The sequence below is a fragment of the Fonsecaea multimorphosa genome, assembly GCF_000836435.1.
Source record: "Fonsecaea multimorphosa CBS 102226 unplaced genomic scaffold supercont1.2, whole genome shotgun sequence".
In the NCBI taxonomy this organism is placed as follows: domain Eukaryota; kingdom Fungi; phylum Ascomycota; class Eurotiomycetes; order Chaetothyriales; family Herpotrichiellaceae; genus Fonsecaea; species Fonsecaea multimorphosa.
In genome coordinates this window covers 250987-268563 of record NW_015971636.1, presented here as the reverse complement: position 1 = coordinate 268563, position 17577 = coordinate 250987, and the positions used below count along the sequence as shown (strand labels likewise).

The 17577-nt window shown below is 53.6% G+C and overlaps 6 protein-coding genes across 6 annotated transcripts; 5 read left to right on the top strand and 1 right to left on the bottom strand.

Moving 5' to 3' along the window:
• Window positions 1-1548: 1548 nt before the first annotated feature.
• Window positions 1549-3655, top strand: Z520_01039 (biofilm and cell wall regulator 1; the record flags this gene model as incomplete). Its single annotated transcript, XM_016771557.1, has 2 exons — window positions 1549-3447; window positions 3509-3655. 2 exons carry the CDS (start codon window positions 1549-1551, stop codon window positions 3653-3655), a joined length of 2046 nt encoding a protein of 681 aa, XP_016636696.1.
• A 2272-nt stretch (window positions 3656-5927) lies between these two features.
• Z520_01038 (uncharacterized protein) lies at window positions 5928-7585 on the top strand (the record flags this gene model as incomplete). The annotated part of the gene is made up of 3 exons (XM_016771556.1): window positions 5928-6711; window positions 6763-6932; window positions 6983-7585. 3 exons carry the CDS (start codon window positions 5928-5930, stop codon window positions 7583-7585), a joined length of 1557 nt encoding a protein of 518 aa, XP_016636695.1.
• A 685-nt stretch (window positions 7586-8270) lies between these two features.
• On the top strand, window positions 8271-10154 carry Z520_01037 (uncharacterized protein; the record flags this gene model as incomplete). Its single annotated transcript, XM_016771555.1, has 1 exon — window positions 8271-10154. One exon carries the CDS (start codon window positions 8271-8273, stop codon window positions 10152-10154), a length of 1884 nt encoding a protein of 627 aa, XP_016636694.1.
• Window positions 10155-10495: 341 nt separating this feature from the next.
• Z520_01036 (uncharacterized protein) lies at window positions 10496-11000 on the bottom strand (the record flags this gene model as incomplete). The annotated part of the gene is made up of 2 exons (XM_016771554.1): window positions 10496-10567; window positions 10755-11000. 2 exons carry the CDS (start codon window positions 10998-11000, stop codon window positions 10496-10498), a joined length of 318 nt encoding a protein of 105 aa, XP_016636693.1.
• A 2074-nt stretch (window positions 11001-13074) lies between these two features.
• On the top strand, window positions 13075-14720 carry Z520_01035 (uncharacterized protein; the record flags this gene model as incomplete). Its single annotated transcript, XM_016771553.1, has 3 exons — window positions 13075-13383; window positions 13452-14531; window positions 14592-14720. The coding sequence occupies 3 exons, from the start codon at window positions 13075-13077 to the stop codon at window positions 14718-14720; spliced, it is 1518 nt and encodes a 505-aa protein (XP_016636692.1).
• A 249-nt stretch (window positions 14721-14969) lies between these two features.
• On the top strand, window positions 14970-17384 carry Z520_01034 (uncharacterized protein; the record flags this gene model as incomplete). The annotated part of the gene is made up of 1 exon (XM_016771552.1): window positions 14970-17384. One exon carries the CDS (start codon window positions 14970-14972, stop codon window positions 17382-17384), a length of 2415 nt encoding a protein of 804 aa, XP_016636691.1.
• Between the last annotated feature and the right edge of the window lie 193 nt (window positions 17385-17577).

Here is a 17577-nt window from a genome sequence, read left to right as displayed (position 1 = left end):
CTCAGTGGCCACGATGCTGATCTCGCAGGGATGCTGCCACTTCTGCGAGGGGCACCACGCTGGTAGACGCCGGGCTAATCATGCACATCAACAACGGGTTGAGGTACGGAGGAAAGTCATAGGCACGAGTACGGGCCACCGAAGAGCCTAGTAGTCCTGAGAGCATGGGGGGCTGTGCCCTGAAATATCCTCTTTAGTTAAAACTCAGCTAGTGCCGCCTGCCTAAAGCCCCAACCACCGAGCAACTAAGGCACCCTCCTAGAGGCTCCCATGGGGCCATGGGTGCCATCAGCCTTGCCCCGCCAATCACTCCTGCCCCTCGCATTATTTCACAGCCTATTGGTACTCGATAGCAGTGGCCCAAGCAATTGCCCGAGGCCTAGCTCAATACCCAGACAGGCACCACGGACAGGAACCATCCAAGCACTCGGTCGAAGTGGCACAGTGTGTGGGATGCAGGAGGATGATGACGGCACAATCGGCTTAACAGGCCTGCACAACTTGGAGAGGCGACGCCCCTGCGCTGCGCTGCGATGCACTGCACGGCACGGTAACCGCACACTGCACATGCAACTCATTGATTGCCTCTCTTCGTGATTCATCAACCATCGCCATGCCATTGCCTACCATCGCCGGCCATCGCCCATCGCTCATCGCCCGCAAACCATCAAACATTCAGCCAACAGACAACATCATTTTTGTTATCCATCCCTCATCCGGACAGCACATCATCCCGCCCTTCCTCCTCGTATCGACCTGTACCACTCCATCCCACCTGCATCGTGGCAAAGGTCGCTTACTAAATCCAGCAGCTCCCATCCACCCAGCATCCATCCTCACCGAATCCTGTGCCTCGATCCTGGGACTGGTGGCCTTTCTGACGCCCGCTTGACCCACCCATGGTGCCCTTAAGGCTCGTCATCTGCCACCCGCCTGGAGCCCACCGTCGAGCCCTGCTTTACTTGACTTTACTTAGCACCGACTCCACCATTCACACCAGGGGCATGCCCACCATGCCTCGCCGCCAACAATAACCCTCCTCCCGCTTCATCACCTCTCAAGTCCTGCGTCTGCGATCAACCGCATCAAGATCTTGTCCTTCGCCGCCAGTTGTCGACTCTCAAAGTCTCTCTCAGATCTCTCGCTAGTTGCTTCATTGCTCCCCTATTCAGTTTCTTCCCTCGTCCCCCTCCCCCTCTTCCCCCCCGGGCTACTTGTCGATCATATGGGTTGTTCGCTTCCGCAACCACATCCTTGTTGAACCCTTCTTCGCGCCCGGAAAACCCTGGCCTTATCACCGTTCTCCAGCCCCTCCGAGAGTGTCCGTTACGTCGCCACTCTCGACTGCGGCATAGTCTATCAAGTCCTCCAGCCCGACATTCTACTCTAATCATCGTTAAAAAAAATATCTCGTTTTCAGCTACACCACGCCGCAGCCTCATCGTCAAATACGACCGCTCCGGATGTGCAATCATTGTGTGGCGTAGAGCCGCAGCCTTTCGAGTGCCTGACCGTCGCACTGGCTTTGCCTCACCTCACAACCCCACCATGGCAGCCATCTCCAGCCTCGTCCTGAGCGACAATTTGCCGCCCAAGGATAGGAGAGACGACTTGGAATCACCGACCACCCCGCGGCCTGATCGATATGCGTCGACACCGATGGACGAGGCCACAGTCGCCGTCAAAGACCACGCTCTGCAGTCCCGGCCAAGCGTCTCAACCACCTCACAGCCTTCGAGTCAAGGTTCACTAATTGATCATGGAAATGCTGAAGGAGACGATTCTACAATGAGAAGAGATAGTGGCGAGGCCTTGTCAAGCACCATGGATATGGACGACGATGACACTGGCCAGCCTGGCTCGGATAACGAACTCGAGCCAGGTGAGGTAGACCTTTCCGCGCGGAAGAAAAAGGGCCAGAGATTCTTCTGTACCGGCTATCCGCCCTGCAACCTCAGTTTTACTCGAAGCGAGCACCTGGCTCGTCATATCAGAAAACACACGGGTGAACGCCCGTTCCAATGTCACTGCAATCGCAGGTTCTCCCGCCTGGACAACTTGCGCCAACATGCTCAGACAGTGCATGTCAATGAGGAGATCCCAACCGACTCCCTTGCTGCGACGGGGACTCGGTTTCAGCGGCAAATCCGTACCGATCGTGTGAGACCCACAGGTCGCCCGCGAACCGGCACCGCTGGCAGCACTGGAAGTCACAGTCGTGGTCACAGCCGAAACCTATCGGCTTCAAGTGTTGGCTCGACCTCCTCCAACTACAGCATCGTCACCGATGGAAAACGAAGGCCGCCGCCTCTGCTAATGGCCAATGACAACCTGAGAGGACCGAGTTTGGGAATCGAGCCACCCCATACACCCCCGGCTCAGTACCGCGGGTACAATCCAAACTCCCCTGGTGGTCTGAGTACGCCCACCTCTGCCAACTTCTCGGCGACACCTAGTTCCCCGGGATTCTTGTCCTCGATGGCTTCGCCAGTATCAAGTAATGCCCGCTTGGGTGGCTTTTTCGGCTCAAGGCCGCAATCCCGCCGCTTATCTGTGCCATCAGGGCCTAATCCATACCAGAGTCAGTACCCACCAGGGTACCCTGTTGGCTATCTGAATCAGATGGGCCCACCAAGTTCCCACGCATCGTCAAATTCAAGTGTCTTTGCTAGTCCAACTTCTGCAACGTTTTCTATCGCTCCTGGCCAACCTGTTCCACCTGGAGAAGACTGGCGCAGGCGAACATGGCATGCGTCCACTTATCCAGCTGGCCATTTCAACTATGGACGTCCTGCTACGAGCGGCCTGACATATTCGCAGACCCCGGATGCTCCTCAGCCTGCACATGCTCAACATGCCACTGCGGCCGCCGGACAAGCCCCTCGACTACCCGGCATTGAGAGTTTTGATCATGTCCAACACCGCTCGTACACCCCCCCGCGCCGCCAACCGAGTCCTATGCAGATTGATGTAAACTTGTCCTCCTCAGCTGCGGGCCAAGACCCCCGGATACGCCAGGGTCATGTTTCGTGGGAAGGCCCTCGTCCCAGCCAGTACCCAGAGCTTGACGAACATGCAGACCGGAGTCAAGGAGCGGGGTCATGGGGTCAGCAGACAATCAATGAGATCCAGAGTGTGGGTATGCGATTTACTGAGCCGCCGAGGCACGTCGACATGGGCCCTCCGCCTCCGTCCATGATGACTGCTCAACAGCACCAGCAGATGACGCGCGAAGCACTGGAGGGACAGTCTTCAGCAAAAAGAACGAGACGACAAGCATGGTACGGTGGACCTACGCCAACCAGGACGTCACCAGAAGATTCGAGCAGCAGTGACGGTATTCCTACCCCTGGCATGACCGCAGTTGAAGTGCACCCGATGATCATGCCCAGTAGCGGGTACATAGAACCACAGCATGGGCCATTGCCTCCGGATACCCATCAGAATGTGAGTTGTCCCAAATGTGTATTTGACGGGTACCCCAGAACAGGAACTAATCCTCGTCTAGGTTTGTCTTGCCCCAGCCCCATTTATCGAACAAAGCCGTCACCAGAACACAACATCCTTCGGTGATCGCAACGGAGCTGGCGGAGGAATGAATCGACTGGAAGCTCTGGTAGCTGTGGCGACAAGTGGAGATAATGCTGCCCGATGAGTAGAGCGAATCGTACCCGACGGAAGATGACGACGACTTCTTTAATAGGAACAGGGAAAGCTGTTCCTTGGACGACACGACCTTTCGAATTCGACACCAGCCTCTAAATGGAGGCACACATTCGAGGCGCAGCGCTTCTGATCATTGAGTCTTGACGGCCTGCATTGAGAGATACCCATGACGACTCTTTCTTCTTCTGATACATGTATTCTGCTCCTGTTGTTGTTCATTGTTCTTGAGGATTCAACGCATGCATTCGGGGTGGGAGTCGTGCTTTTTTGAGTGCAAGCAAGCGTTTAGCGGTGGTATCTTTGGGCGCAGTCACGAAATACCCACGACCATTGACGAACATGTGCTTTTTGTTGTATACGAAGGATTCTTTGCGGATGGGTCTTGATTCTTTGAAGACGCATGGGGTTATTGCAATCAATTTGGATCATTTCGCTCCTCAACATTTCCGCTCCTCAAAAACAGCCACCTCTTCTCGTTTACGGTTTGGACGATCGTGTATGTTAGTGACGCCAGCAGGTAATAATGAATGGAATTGTCTTGATGCAGATCGCTCATCGGAGTAGGATATGGAACCGTGTGCTTCTCTAGAGACTTTTGACGGCTTTGCAGTTTCTTCTACCCAGGGAGGGAATCTATCTCCGCCATGCCATAGTACAGTACGGCTAGCACCGGGAATTGACCTGCCGAGAGACTAACCTCGTTGGTTTGGGGGACACCGTCTATTATTATTGGTCTTACCTATCTGTCGATCAGTTGGAGCTTCTTCTCAACTTGTCAAGCTGCCTTGGAGAGCAATGGATTCTGCAAGACAAGGCTCAGAAGTATTTCAAGAGAAGAAGCTGGTGAAGAGGCCTGCTTGAAGGCAAGTGGAGTACAACTGGCCGCAGTCTCGCGCTGTGTGCCTTCTGAAGGCCTGGCAGATTGCAGTCTGGCGCGTCGCGTCGACGGGATGCCGCGACGTCTCACATCTGGACAGGTTGGTGATCTCATCAAGGTGTCCAAGGCCAAGCTCCGGCTCAGGGTTTCATCAAATTGAACCGTGTGTCACTAATTTCCGGCATGAGGGTCGACAGCTGTAGGTACCCGAAGGATTTGGAAGGAAAATTCTATGCCAACCTCGAGGCTGCCGCGCTGGGGCAAAGCGGATAAGTACTGTCTGCGGTGATGGAATTGACAGATATCCAGCCGATAGCAAACATTTTTGGTCCATCTCATAGGTTCAGTTCACGGTTATGCCTCCTCTTGACGGTCAAATCGACCGACAAATTCGAGATCGCAATTGAAAAGATGACCAGGCGCAGAGTGTGCCTAGCAGGGGCCCGGCAAGGCTTGCATAAACATGCAGCTGTGCGAGATGTTGCGTGCTTCTTTGTCCTTCCACCATGCTTCTGCCACGTGCTTTGATCTGCTCCATCGTGATCTTACCGACGTGGTTCGGGGAATGAGCGAAAGGAAATGAGGGAAGATGTCACCGCAGCAAGATCGGTTGGTTGGCTAGATGGATTGACGGCGAGGCACAGCCTGCGCACACAGCATAGTATCATGGTGCGATGGATGACAAGGTTCCAGAAAAGGTGAAAGGAACTGGCTGTGTATAGGGTTTGGTAGAGAAGCGACGAGGGCCGTGCAAGGGAGGGGACATTGAGTGTGAATTTCACTCCGATCTCGCTGCCGGGTTGAAGGTCAGAGTGAAAGAAAGGGAGTGAGGTAGACAGGAGAAGGTAACAGTGTGAGAGAGCATCTCTTGGTGAAAGTGGTCAAGTGCGATCCATGACCAATTCAGTCTTCAAGTTCTTCAACTTTTCACTACTGCCTCACCTTTCCATCAGTCATCGACGCTCTCAACATCCCGACACTCTCACTTCCAGTCGACACTCCTTTATAACCCCTTTCCTTTCTGGCCTCTCGTCTTCATCTCTCACATCCCATCACTCTTTCCCTTCGTCGCCCGAGAGTGCAATTGCTCCTTGGTCCTGTTACCACGCCTCTCTTTGCCATCATCTGATCATTTTTTCATCAAAAGTCAACAGACCTCAACTCCTCGACCTCTAGAGGAATCACACACTGAAGTCAGCCACGACAACATTGTCACCATGAGACTCGCAAGCTCTGCCCTCCTTCTGGGTGCGGTCTGTGCCTTCAGTGAGGCCGGAGTCTTGCCCATCAGACAAGCGTGAGCAGCTATCCTCAACCTCCCCCTTTGTTGATCTTGTACTGACTGAGGTCCCACAGGTCGAATCCATCATGCTCTGCTGTGACCATGTGGAACTACGCTACAGTCACTCAAACTGTCGTTTCTGTTCCTCCAACAGTCACTATCCTTCAGCAAGACCCCAATTCGATTGCGAACACCATGGCTCCCATAGACTCATTGCAAGTCAGCCAAGAGAGCGAGGAGCAACCTGTTTCCGGTCAACGATACCCTACCTCTGTAACATTCATTCACACTATCTCTGTCTCTGGCTACGAAGCCACTGAACTTGCCAACCCTGGTGCATCCGTTTTCTACCTGTCACAGGCTCCTGCCGACACAAATTCGCCCTGGGCATCTATCGCTGCGCTAACCACCACTGTCACTGTTCTACCTGCCAACGTAGCAGCTACCACTGGAAGTACCACTGGCACTACCACTGTCACTGTTCTACCTGTTCCAGTTGTCAACTCTGATCAACAGGAAGTCCAGTCCAATACCACTGCTGGTTGGAACACCGCTTCGACTGACTCTTCCTACGGACCGCCTGCCCCCCTCTCCTCCTCAACTGAAGTCCAGCCAACGCAGCCAGTGCCCATAGCCACAGCCACAGTGACACAATTTGCAACGGTCTACTCAACAGCCACGGCCCCCGCAAACGGATATGGAACGTCAGCAAATGGTCACCACGCCTTCACAAATAATGATAAAGCAGGTTCCCCCAATGGTGACGACCTAGAGAAGAGACAAACGTGTGTGTGGATTTCTGCAACAATCGATGGGCAAGAGGTTGGATGGTGCAACAATTGGGCCGGAGGGTCAACATTGACTTTCACTTCATGGGAAACAACCAGTCAGTCCATCAAGCCACACACTCTTAGTTTACCTGCTGACTGAGGCTTAGCAACTCCTACTTACATCCCTGGCATTGGCCCCATCACCCAGTCAAGCACCTCCACGACAGATTCTGCTGCAGGGTCCGTCACGATCGAGACATCCACCGACTTGGCCAGCTCCTCACAAGCGAGCGCAACACCAAGCGCATGTGGCCAAACCGGTCCCTTCCAGATTGGAGTAGGTGTTGTTGAGAGTTCTAAGGTTGAGTGCTTGCTGACCATATATAGTTTGACGACCTACCTGTCTACTCTACGACTGACAACAACACCGCAGACTTCCCACCTATTTTCAATCCCTATGAGCATTTCTTCTGGGGTGACGGATGGGCCTACGTACCACCGCCAAACGAGCCTTTCCCTCCACAGTCAGGTAACCGCCTTGCTCAGTTTATCCCATCACTCAACAACACTGTCGACGGTTCAACAGACGCAGGTACCATTCCACCCAGTTCTTTCGGAGCTGGGCCGCGCAACTATGACGACAACTACTGGTTCAGCGCCAGCTCCGCCTATGTTGGATGTGACAACGGGTCCAGGAATTTGAGCTCGATCTGTGACTTTGTTGCCACAGCCTATCAGTGGGACAATGTCACGCAGTCGGAGGTGGTGGTTGCCACCCAGCACTTCCGCATTCCCCCATGCCCAGACTTCATCAAGTGCCAACTTACGGAGATTGATTTCAACTATCTCTTCTACAAGATGTCAACGCTAAGCTTCTACGCCAATGTTCAAGGTCAGCTCAGTCAGTTCTGGATTGACAGCATTGACCTGAATTGGTACAACAACACTTGTGCTGCTGGACTGGCTCGTGAACAGTCGAGGAAGGTTTGAAAGTCAGGAGCCAAGTCAGACCTGGCACCGCAGCCACTCACTGGCACAAGGCGGGGACAGAGAGAATCGGCCTTGCCTCGTGAATATTCGAATACGAAGAGATGCTTGGAGTAGCTGAGCTGCAAGGAGATATGTTCAAGCACGGGAAGATCCAAACAATTGACGGGCATAACGTCCAGGCATCGTACAGCAGTCAGCATACAGACACATGGTGGGAGCTGCTCCTATTTTGTAACAAAAGTGGACAAGTCAGAGCAGACGCAATGAAATGGGCCCCAGGGGAGATAATGAAGGGGCGCGCAAATGAGCTCAACGTAATTCTACGAAGATTCTCCTCTCATTAAATTTGTTCTTTTCACTTCCATCTGTCCAGAGTGAATCTGCCACATTGGGGTCGACTTGGTCTTGACCTAGGGAGTCCCCGGTAGAGGACCATAAGAAAAGCATCTTCACACCCAGAATTCCCGGCGGAATGCTTGACGGCGAATCATGCCAAGAAATGCCAAGCCCGGAGCATCGACGTCATACCACTCGGCGCGCGCCCCGAGCCACCAGCGATTCCACCCCGTGCCACTCTTCTCAGCGGTTTACATATCTCGACTCAACCCCCTCCGGCGCTATATCTTGTCGGTATGGAAGTAACGAGCGTCGTCCGCACATCTTCCTTTATCATCCTGAAAGGGGCATGTCCAGCACAAATGGCCAGCAGGACTCTCTCAACGGCCACTCCGGCTTCATCCTGGCCGTCTTCTGCCTGGTCTCGATCTTGGTCATCTGGCCAGTCAGGATTGCGCTGCCGGTGTTCCTCCAACGGCTTCTACTCTCAACCCTTTTAAAGACCAGGGTCATCGCCCTCAGTGACTTCAAAACCTTATCCAGTCGCCGACTCCATATCCACTTGTCTCTCACGACAGCCCCCGTCATCGCCGTGGTTCTACTCCTCGCGACGACAACTATACATGGCTCCACCATTCGCCTGGGTATCGTTGGAGATGACACAGTCAAACCCTATGACGTTCTGGTTCTCTTCATCTCGCTCGCCTACATCTCCATTGCCCTGGACGGTACTGGCGCCCTCGAGGCTACCGCATTCTATGTCTCCAAACGTGGCGGCAGCTCCGGCCGCTTGCTCTTCACGTATCTGTACGCCTTCTTTCTCCTCACGGCATGTATAGTGGGTAACGATCCGCTCATCCTCTCTGGCACACCGTTCCTGGCATACCTGAGCCAGCATACCGATCTCGATCCGACGGCTTGGGTATTTGCGGAATTCATGGCTGCGAACACCGCCTCCGCTGTGCTGGTGAGCAGTAATCCGACCAACATTCTCATCACAGGCAGCTTTGGGCTCAACTACTTGACCGACTTTACCAAGTGGACGGTTCTTCCCTCTCTGATCCCTGCAGCGTTGAATTATCCGATTCTCCTCGGCATGTTCTGGAAGAAGATCCCCAAGACGCTGACTCCATTGACGGACGACCCGTGGAGCAAACTTCGGGACCGTACAGGCGCTTTTTTCCTTAGCGCGTTGATGCTGGTCACGGTGTCTGTGCTTGTCGGTACGAGCTTCGTGCCGGGTCATGCGGTGGAGGTCTGGATGGTGACCGCGCCAGCTGGCGTTTCGGCATTCCTGTTCAATGTGGTGAATGACTGGTTCCATCCGGAGATTGGTCGAGAAATTGTTCGGCAGCAGTCACGAGATTCCGCTGCAGAGATGTCCGAGATAGAACAAAAGCGGTCGAGACCAATGCAAGTCCATATCCCACGGGGCAACCAACTACGGGACCCTTCGGAGCTAGAGGACGGACGGATCCCGTCACCCAAGTCCTCCGAGTCCACATCTCCTTCACCACCGATTTCGGCAAAGGACGAGGAAAACACCAACACCCAGCACGATGCCCAGCCGGCGCCGGCCGATTCTGAGCCTCGAGCTCTTTCTCTTCCACTTCCTGCAAAGGGTCAACCCGACACGGAACCCGTGCCCGCCTCGGAGCCCAACAAGGCGGATCACACATCATTTGCCTCTCTCCTCCGCGCTCTCTCATCACGCTTCCCCTCGACGGCACATACCGTCTCGCTTCTCCCCATCCCGCTCCTCCCATTCGCCATGGCCGAATTCATCCTCGTCCGCGGCCTCTCCCAGCGCGGCTGGATCCGCGTCTTCGCGATCGGCTTCGCCCGCGCATGCACATCCCCCGCCGCGACGGTGTTTTTCTTCGGCTTCGTCAGCGCCGCGTTCCTGTGTCCGCTGGCCGGGACGAACATCGGGGCGACCATCATCCTCGTGGAGATTCTCCGAGATCCGCAGTTTATGCGCTCCGACAACGTGCAACGCGACCCCAGGGTCTTGCCCGCTGCAATCTACAGCGTGGCCATGGGGAGCAACATCGGGGCATTCAGCTACACGTTCGCCGGGTCCCTCGCGGGACTGCTTTGGCGGGGTCTACTCGCCAACAAGGGCGTAAGGGTCAGTCAGTGGAAGTTCGCCCGGGTGAACATGGTGCCGCTTTTGATGCAGATTGTGGTGTCCAGCGCCATTGTGCTAGGCGAGGTATACTGGTTTTCATGACGCCACTCTGCTCTGAGGCACGTTAATATCGAGGTAAGGAGAAATTTGATATGGCAACGCCCTGAATCATAGATTGAGCTTTATGAGCGCTGGAACAGCGGAAAATCAATCACTTGCTTTTTGCTGGCCTGCCTGCCTGCCTGCCTGCCTGCCTGCCTGGCCTTGATCCACCGCTATAGACCCATACAATCCACACGGTTAGATCCCCTTGCTGCGACGACCCTAGAGGTGGCACACTGCAGAGGTGATGGCGCGAGTCCCAGAATTCGCCCGACAGCCTCGCTCATAATACGACGAACATCGAGAAGGGGCGTTGTTAAGTTGAATATGGTGTAAAGGGATCACGCCTTCTTGTCCTGCTGCGGCTTGGCCCCTGACGCCTTCTCCTCCCGGGCTTCGCGATCGGCTCTGATCTGCGATCACAAGTCGACGGGTGTCAGCAAGTAAAAAACGAGAGTAAGTGTCGTGTCCCCGTGGACTCAGATTCCATATTCTGTCGTCACAACTCGCTCTCGACTCCATGACCACGGGCGTGTAATATACTGCTTCGCTTCGCTTTCGCTCAAACAAGGATAAACCAACTAAGTAAGGGAAACTTACATCCTCTTCACTCAACGTGGCATTCTCCTCGGTCCAGTGCCGATTGCCCTTCTTGTCCGGCAACTTCTCCTGCGTGGCGGCGGCTTCCGGGTGCGCTTTCAGGTCCGAGGCCTTTTCGGCGCGGTGCAGAGCCGTCGGCCACCGCGTCGCGCGGGTCGTTGTGTACCACCGTCTGCCGGTGCCTGTGATTCCGCCCCGGGCGATCTGGTTGGCGACGGTGGTGGCGGTGGTGGTGTTAAACTTCATGGGTATAAAGATGTTGAGATATTTTTTCAGATGTGTACGAGTTATTTGGGGGCGGGGGGAACCAAGGAGCTGGGGATGGATGGATGGATGGATGGATGGAATTTGTATGTTACTGTAGCACGATAGACAGAGGGAAAAAAAGGGTGGTGCTGCTTTATAAATCCGTTGTCCAAGCGCGAATATAATAATGAGGTGAGAGGTGCATGCCAGTACATACCAGCTTACCTTTGCCCATTGAACGGCTCAAGCATCCTCGTCGAGACTCGTGAGTCGTGACACGCAGGAACGCAGAACGTGGTGTGACATGCCCATTCTAGACTGAACGGGCTCTTCTTCTGGAGACCTGGCGTGAACTTTCACGCGGGGGAAAAGGGTTTGATATCAAGGGAGACCTCACGCCACCCACCCTCTCAAAATCACGATACGATCAGTGGGGAGAAAATTGGTCCTGTCGCCCTTGGACTTGTTGAGCTAGATAGATCGGTAGATACGTAGGTAGATAATCGGGACATCGCTAACCAATAGTATAAAAAAAAAGGCTGCTCTTCTTAAGGCCCCGTCTATCTCTTTTAACCGGTAAGAGATAACTTTCTCGATTCTGGTGGGCGGTTTCGGTAGAACGAGGACTGCGTAATGATTATTTATATTCCACCGTCGCTTTCTTTCCAAACTCAAACCCTACTTCACACGGTTTGTTCCATCGCCTGGGGAGCAGTCTTGTGGTTTGGGACCCCTTCTGAAGCCACCCTGTCGACATACCTAGGTAGGTGGTAATGAAGTTTTGGAATAGAATCGAGAAGCAGCCTCAAGGGGTTGATGTTCCGTCACGGCATCCGTCATTTCGCGCGGGAGCGGAATGATGAAGCGGTCGAGGTCGTAGTGGAGGATGCTTGCCGTGTCATTCGCCATTCTTTTCGAGGAGCTGTCCGGTCTCTTTCCACATCGTCGTTCGCAAGTTGACGACCTAAAGACGCCACAACGGCAGCTCCAGAGACTTGTGTCCTCGTGGGTATCCATGACGCGAACCACAGCTTCTGCGGTCCCTGGGCGAAACCTCTATTATCGAACCGAGACCGATGCGGAGAGTACTCACGGCCCATCGGCGGACCAACGTTTTCTGAGTTTCGCCTGGTGTCTGGTTGAGCAGCGAATGTATCAGAGCGGAATCCTCGAAGCCCACGATCGACCAGGTAAAGCTTCGAAATACGAGAAAAATTCAAAAATCCTCGGTCCAACTGATAAAGTACCAGGTTAGTAGAGGCTGAGAGGCAGAGTTTCACATTCATTCAGCTTACAACTTTCTTGTTCTCTCGAAACCTAGTCGACGGAAGGTAGCTGCGTCGAAGCTACCTAGATATACTCCACGGCTGCGCTTGGCGTGAAGCGCAGCCATGGCTGTCTTTGTATCTTCGATATAGAATGACGCTATCAACGTGAGACAATGCCTGATTGACATAATGCGCACATCTCATCAGAGACATCACATACCTGCACAACCAGTTAGTATTAGAATACATATTTTGAACGAGGGAGCAGTATTACCAAGCCAAACGAGGCACCCCGTAAGAAGACCCCTTTGTCAGTTTCGAGAACTCTCTCTTCCTTCCTCTTACCCTTCGATCCGATCGACACCTGTCAATACCGAAAGTATCAAAACTCACCCTTGGTGCCCCGACAAGGTTGTTGCTACACCTTTCCCTTCCGATGACAACGAGGGTGTAAGCTGTCTTCGGGAGAGCGAGTCCTGCGTTCTCGGAGTGTCACCGAATTCAAGACGTCGTCACCTCAGCTCGTGTCGTGTGGAGAATGAGGCCTGTGACGGAGTTTTATGTGGAACGCGTAGATGCGGTCGCTGAATCTGAGGGTTGCTGACTTTGTTGTCATGCTTATGGTCCATGGATTGTCCGACCCGGAACTCAGGGAGTGAGGCCCTATTTGGTAAAGGGTGAGCCTGAACCTGTGTCTGATATCAGCCGGTTGGGAGAATAGATATCTTCTGATATATAACTAATGTGCCGGTCCTCCCTCCCACCTCAGAGACGAACTGAGCTCTGATCTCACAATACCTGTCGATATGGAGCACGTCCTAGACCTCATCTTGAGCCATTCTTTGGCTTTCACAGCCTTTGCCTTGTCGCTGTTCACCGTCACTTTCTTCCTCAAGCGCTATCTTCGCCTTCGCCATGTTCCAGGCCCTCTCCTTGCAGCCTTGACAGACCTTTGGTTTGCCTACAGGTTCTGGACAGGCACGAATTTTGATCGGCTCGCCACAGAACTCCACCAAAAGTATGGCCCAGTCGTAAGGCTCGGACCAAACCGCTTGATCTTCAGCAAGGCGTCCGCCATTCCTGTGATACACAGAACAACTGATGTCATGCCCAAGGTGAGGTCGAACCTGTCCCAAACGCGTCAATCAGGCATTCTCCGAGGGCTCACTAGACACTTGACTAGTCTTCGTTCTATCTTCCACTCCGAGTCATGGTTCGAGGCCGTGAAACCAGCTCCTTTGGCAGCATTCTCGATGAAAAACGAATGAGTGCCATCAAACGTCTTCTGCTTGGAAATTTCACCATCAATTCGTTTCTCCAACAAGAGGCGGAGCTCGATCATACAATGTCCTCATTGGTAAGATATCTCGAGGACACCAGAACCGACATTGCAATAGGCACCACGCTAGGGTACTGGGCTTTTGACAGCATTTCGCGCATTGCTTTGACGGAAGATCAAGCCTTTCTGAGCCGACAGGAGGACTGCGGAAATACTATCAAAGGTGCAAACGAGCGCATCACGCACTGGCAATACTGGGGAGCCATGCCAACGTTGGAACGGTGGCTGTTCAAAAACCCCATCATGCAAAGAATGGGAAAGTCGTCGCCCTTGGGCGCTTCTGCTGCGCAACAGTTGCAGAAGAGACTGCACGAGGACAAGGATGTGGAAAGTCAACTCGACCTCTTAGGGAAATACCTGGCAGCTAGTCGAAGAGCACCCGAGTTGATCAAAACTAATGACGTGGTAGGCTTCCTGGTGTCGACCATGCACGCCGGCAGCGAGCCTGTCGGACAGACTACGGCAGGCATCCTCATAACTCTGTTGCAGCATCCGGACAAAATGGCCAAGCTTGAGAAGGAAATCCTCTCAGCGTCACTGAGTGATATGCCGCAGTTTTCGGAAGTGCACAACCTTCCCTACCTAAATGGTGTCATTCGAGAGTTTCTAAGGCTGAGCACATCAAACGTGGGCTTCCTCGAACGGACAGTCCCCGAGCCCGGGGCAATGATCGATGGCGTCTGGGTGCCTGGTGGCACTGAGGTCTCAGTCAGCAGGGCAGTATTGCACAAAGATGCCGATATTTTTGGAGCCGATCCTGAGCAGTTCCAACCAGAACGATGGATCGGGCTCGGTGACGGGGAACTCAGGCGGATGGACCACGCAGATCTCAGCTTCAGTCTCGGACGCCGGATGTGCATCGGGCGCAATTTAGCAATGATCGAGATGAAGAAGGGACTTGCGCGGCTAATCAAGACGTTCAAGGTAAGTCTGATCGTTCTAGAATGCGTGGATGCGCAGACTGTGTGCTGAACATGATGCAAGGTTGTTCCCTCTGATCCCAACGATGACCTTCAACCGACCGTGCGGGGGCCCAGACGAGCATACTATAACACAAAAGTGAACTTTCTAAAGCGGGAAGTAGAGGTCACGGAAGAGAAGAATGTAGCTTGAAATGGATGGGAACATGCGACACAGCTATCATTGAGTGAGAGATGCATGATGGAGATACGAGTCAGATCAGCCTCAGCGGAGTTGCGGTGGTTTTGATATCGCGATATTAAAGCGGCGGAACTTTAGTCCGTTGCCGTAGCAGCCACTCATTGCGGACTCCCGTAAACACACGACGACAGCTTGCTGCCCATTCAACGATGGCGACATCATTTCCTCTGAACACACGTAGGACACAGCAGAGAAGCAACCATGTGTGCGTACTCGTCCGAAGACGACCTTCCAGACCTCCACGCCATCTTCGCGCCCAAGCCGTTAATGGCCACCGGCACACATACTACCCTGCGACGATCCCCGCGCAAGAAGCCCGTAGTCAACGAGTCGACATCGCCTCAGAAAAGGCAACGAGATGTGTCGAGCCCAACCAAGAGAATGGAACATAATGGTTGCCACCTGCCAGTGAAGAGTCGTTGTCGCAAAGAAGCCACGAAGCCAGAAAAAACAAACCGGGCCCTGCTCAAAGATATCCCGCTTCTTCCTCGAAATCTGACTCTTGCCGAGACCCATGTCACTTCCAACAACCGCCGCGCTGAAGCGAGTCCCCAAAGAAGCCTCAGATTGGCCCACGTCGACTCACTGCTGATTCCGCTGAAGTTGCTAGCTGTGGAAGACGGTGGGCCGTCAGCTGCATTTGCAGATTCATCGAAGAATGCGGGTGGTCCCGTGATGCTTGGACAGGCTGAGAAGCCAGTCAAGTTTCAAATGCGAGAGAAAAGAACGAGGTCAAGGAAGGACGACATCCAGGAAAAGAAGCCGGCGACCAACCGGACATGCAGATTCGTCTTGAAAGAGGCCCGATGCAACGATGATGACGAGGAATCAGGCAGGGATGACGAAGAGGAGGATGAAGACACAGATCTGAGCGGCTTTATTGTTGATGACGACGCGGAGCTGAGCTACTATGACTCTTCAGCGTCAAATTCGGAGGATGATGATTATACAAGACCGACAATGAAAGTCCCACAAACGCGTCCTCGAAGAAGGCTGCACCGTGGATCGCCAACTCGGCGGCGCCTTAGCTTTGGTGACCGTGAAGGCTCAGATAAGGAGAACCATTCAGCAGAGACACTATCAAACGCACTGAGAGATATTGCTCTTGGGGAAAGGGACTCCAGAACTAAGACAGAGATTCAAGTCATCGACCTAACCTCGTCCCCGACCATTTCTCCAGAGACCAAACTTAACACCCGACCTGATTTACCCTCACCTCAGGCTCACCATGCTCTCCCATCGAGGGAGCTTTTCCAAGACTCGAATCCTTTCAACGACTTCAACCCTCATTGCCAGCTCCCTCCGCCTGCTCCAGTGCCTGCCCTGATGATTCCTGCAAAGAATCAGCTCGTCGACCGTGACTCGGACGACGGCTCTGGAGACCTGCAAGAAGGACCTGTCAAAAAATCCCATGACAACTTCGAGACACCGCCTGCCACACCACCTCGATCTCCTTCGAAACTCAAGTCGCCCTCAAAGTTACTGTCCCCTTCCAAGCGACAGGTCATCCCACAGTCACCGCACCGCCAGAGTATGGACGCGTTCTGGGATCATAATGTGATCAACGAGTGGAATGACGAATACTCTCCCAAGAAAGCACCGGCGACGTCTCCAAGAAAAGGTATCCTTGGTCGATTTCAACTGTGGTCGGACTCGGAGGATGAGGAGCAGGACAAGTCTTTTGGCAGTTCCGACTCACTTCCCAGTCCTTGCTTATCGCCACGCAAGTCAAAATCACCGACCAAAAGTCCAGAGAAGGAAGAAAAGAAACGCTTAGCAGAAGAGAAACGGGCTGCTGCAGCACGGAAGAAGGCCTTCGACTCTCAGAAGCAACAACTTGCACGGGACTTGTTACAAGAGCTCGATGAAAAGGTCGCCGACTCCCAACTCCACCGCTTATCGTCCAGCACGGGTGGTGTACGTATCATCTGGTCCAAGACCCTGCGTTCAACAGCTGGCCGAGCAAACTGGAAAAAAACCATCACAAAGCCGTCCGGTTCGCCCGTGAAAGGCTATAGTATGAACGAGCCGAGTGGGCCGGGAGTGAACGTGCAACATTTTGCGTCGATCGAACTCGCCGAGAAGATTATTGACTGCGAAGACCGTCTGGTCAACACTCTCGCGCACGAGTTCTGCCATCTGACGAACTTCATGATCAGCAACGTGCGCGATCAACCCCATGGTACAAGCTTCAAGGAGTGGGCCACGAAAGTCACGTCGCATTTGCGGTCGACTGATGTTGAATCCTGGAAGAATGTGCAGGTCACCACCAAACACAACTATGCGATCAATCACAAATATCTTTGGATTTGCGTCGGTCGCAAGGAGAAGACTGCGGCGATGGACTTTCTCAACTTGGACCAGGACGAGGGATGTGGAGCGGAGTACGGGCGACACAGTAAGAGTGTTGATGTCGAGAAACACCGTTGTGGGAATTGTAAAGGGAGACTGGTACAAGTCAGACCGAAGCCCAGAGCGAGTCCGATCAAAAAAGAAACAAAGGCAAGAGGCGGGCTGGGCTTGAAGAGGGAAGGGAGTGCAGAGAGCACAGTCTCGAGCAGCAGCGGAAGTGGTCCACTGGGCAGGATGATTGAGACGATTGAGCTGAGCGAGTGACTGATTGATTGGTATGTCACTGTTAGTTGGACTGGATTAGGTGTTGGGAGCCGTGTTGCTTCTCGGCGTTGTCAACAAACGTCCATACCTGGAAAGGAGTGTATTGGAGTCGGACAAGAGATTGGGCCATCACGACTTGGTATGGTTGAACCTGTGCCAGGCATACTTATGAGCGAGTGTCTGGCGTCTGTCC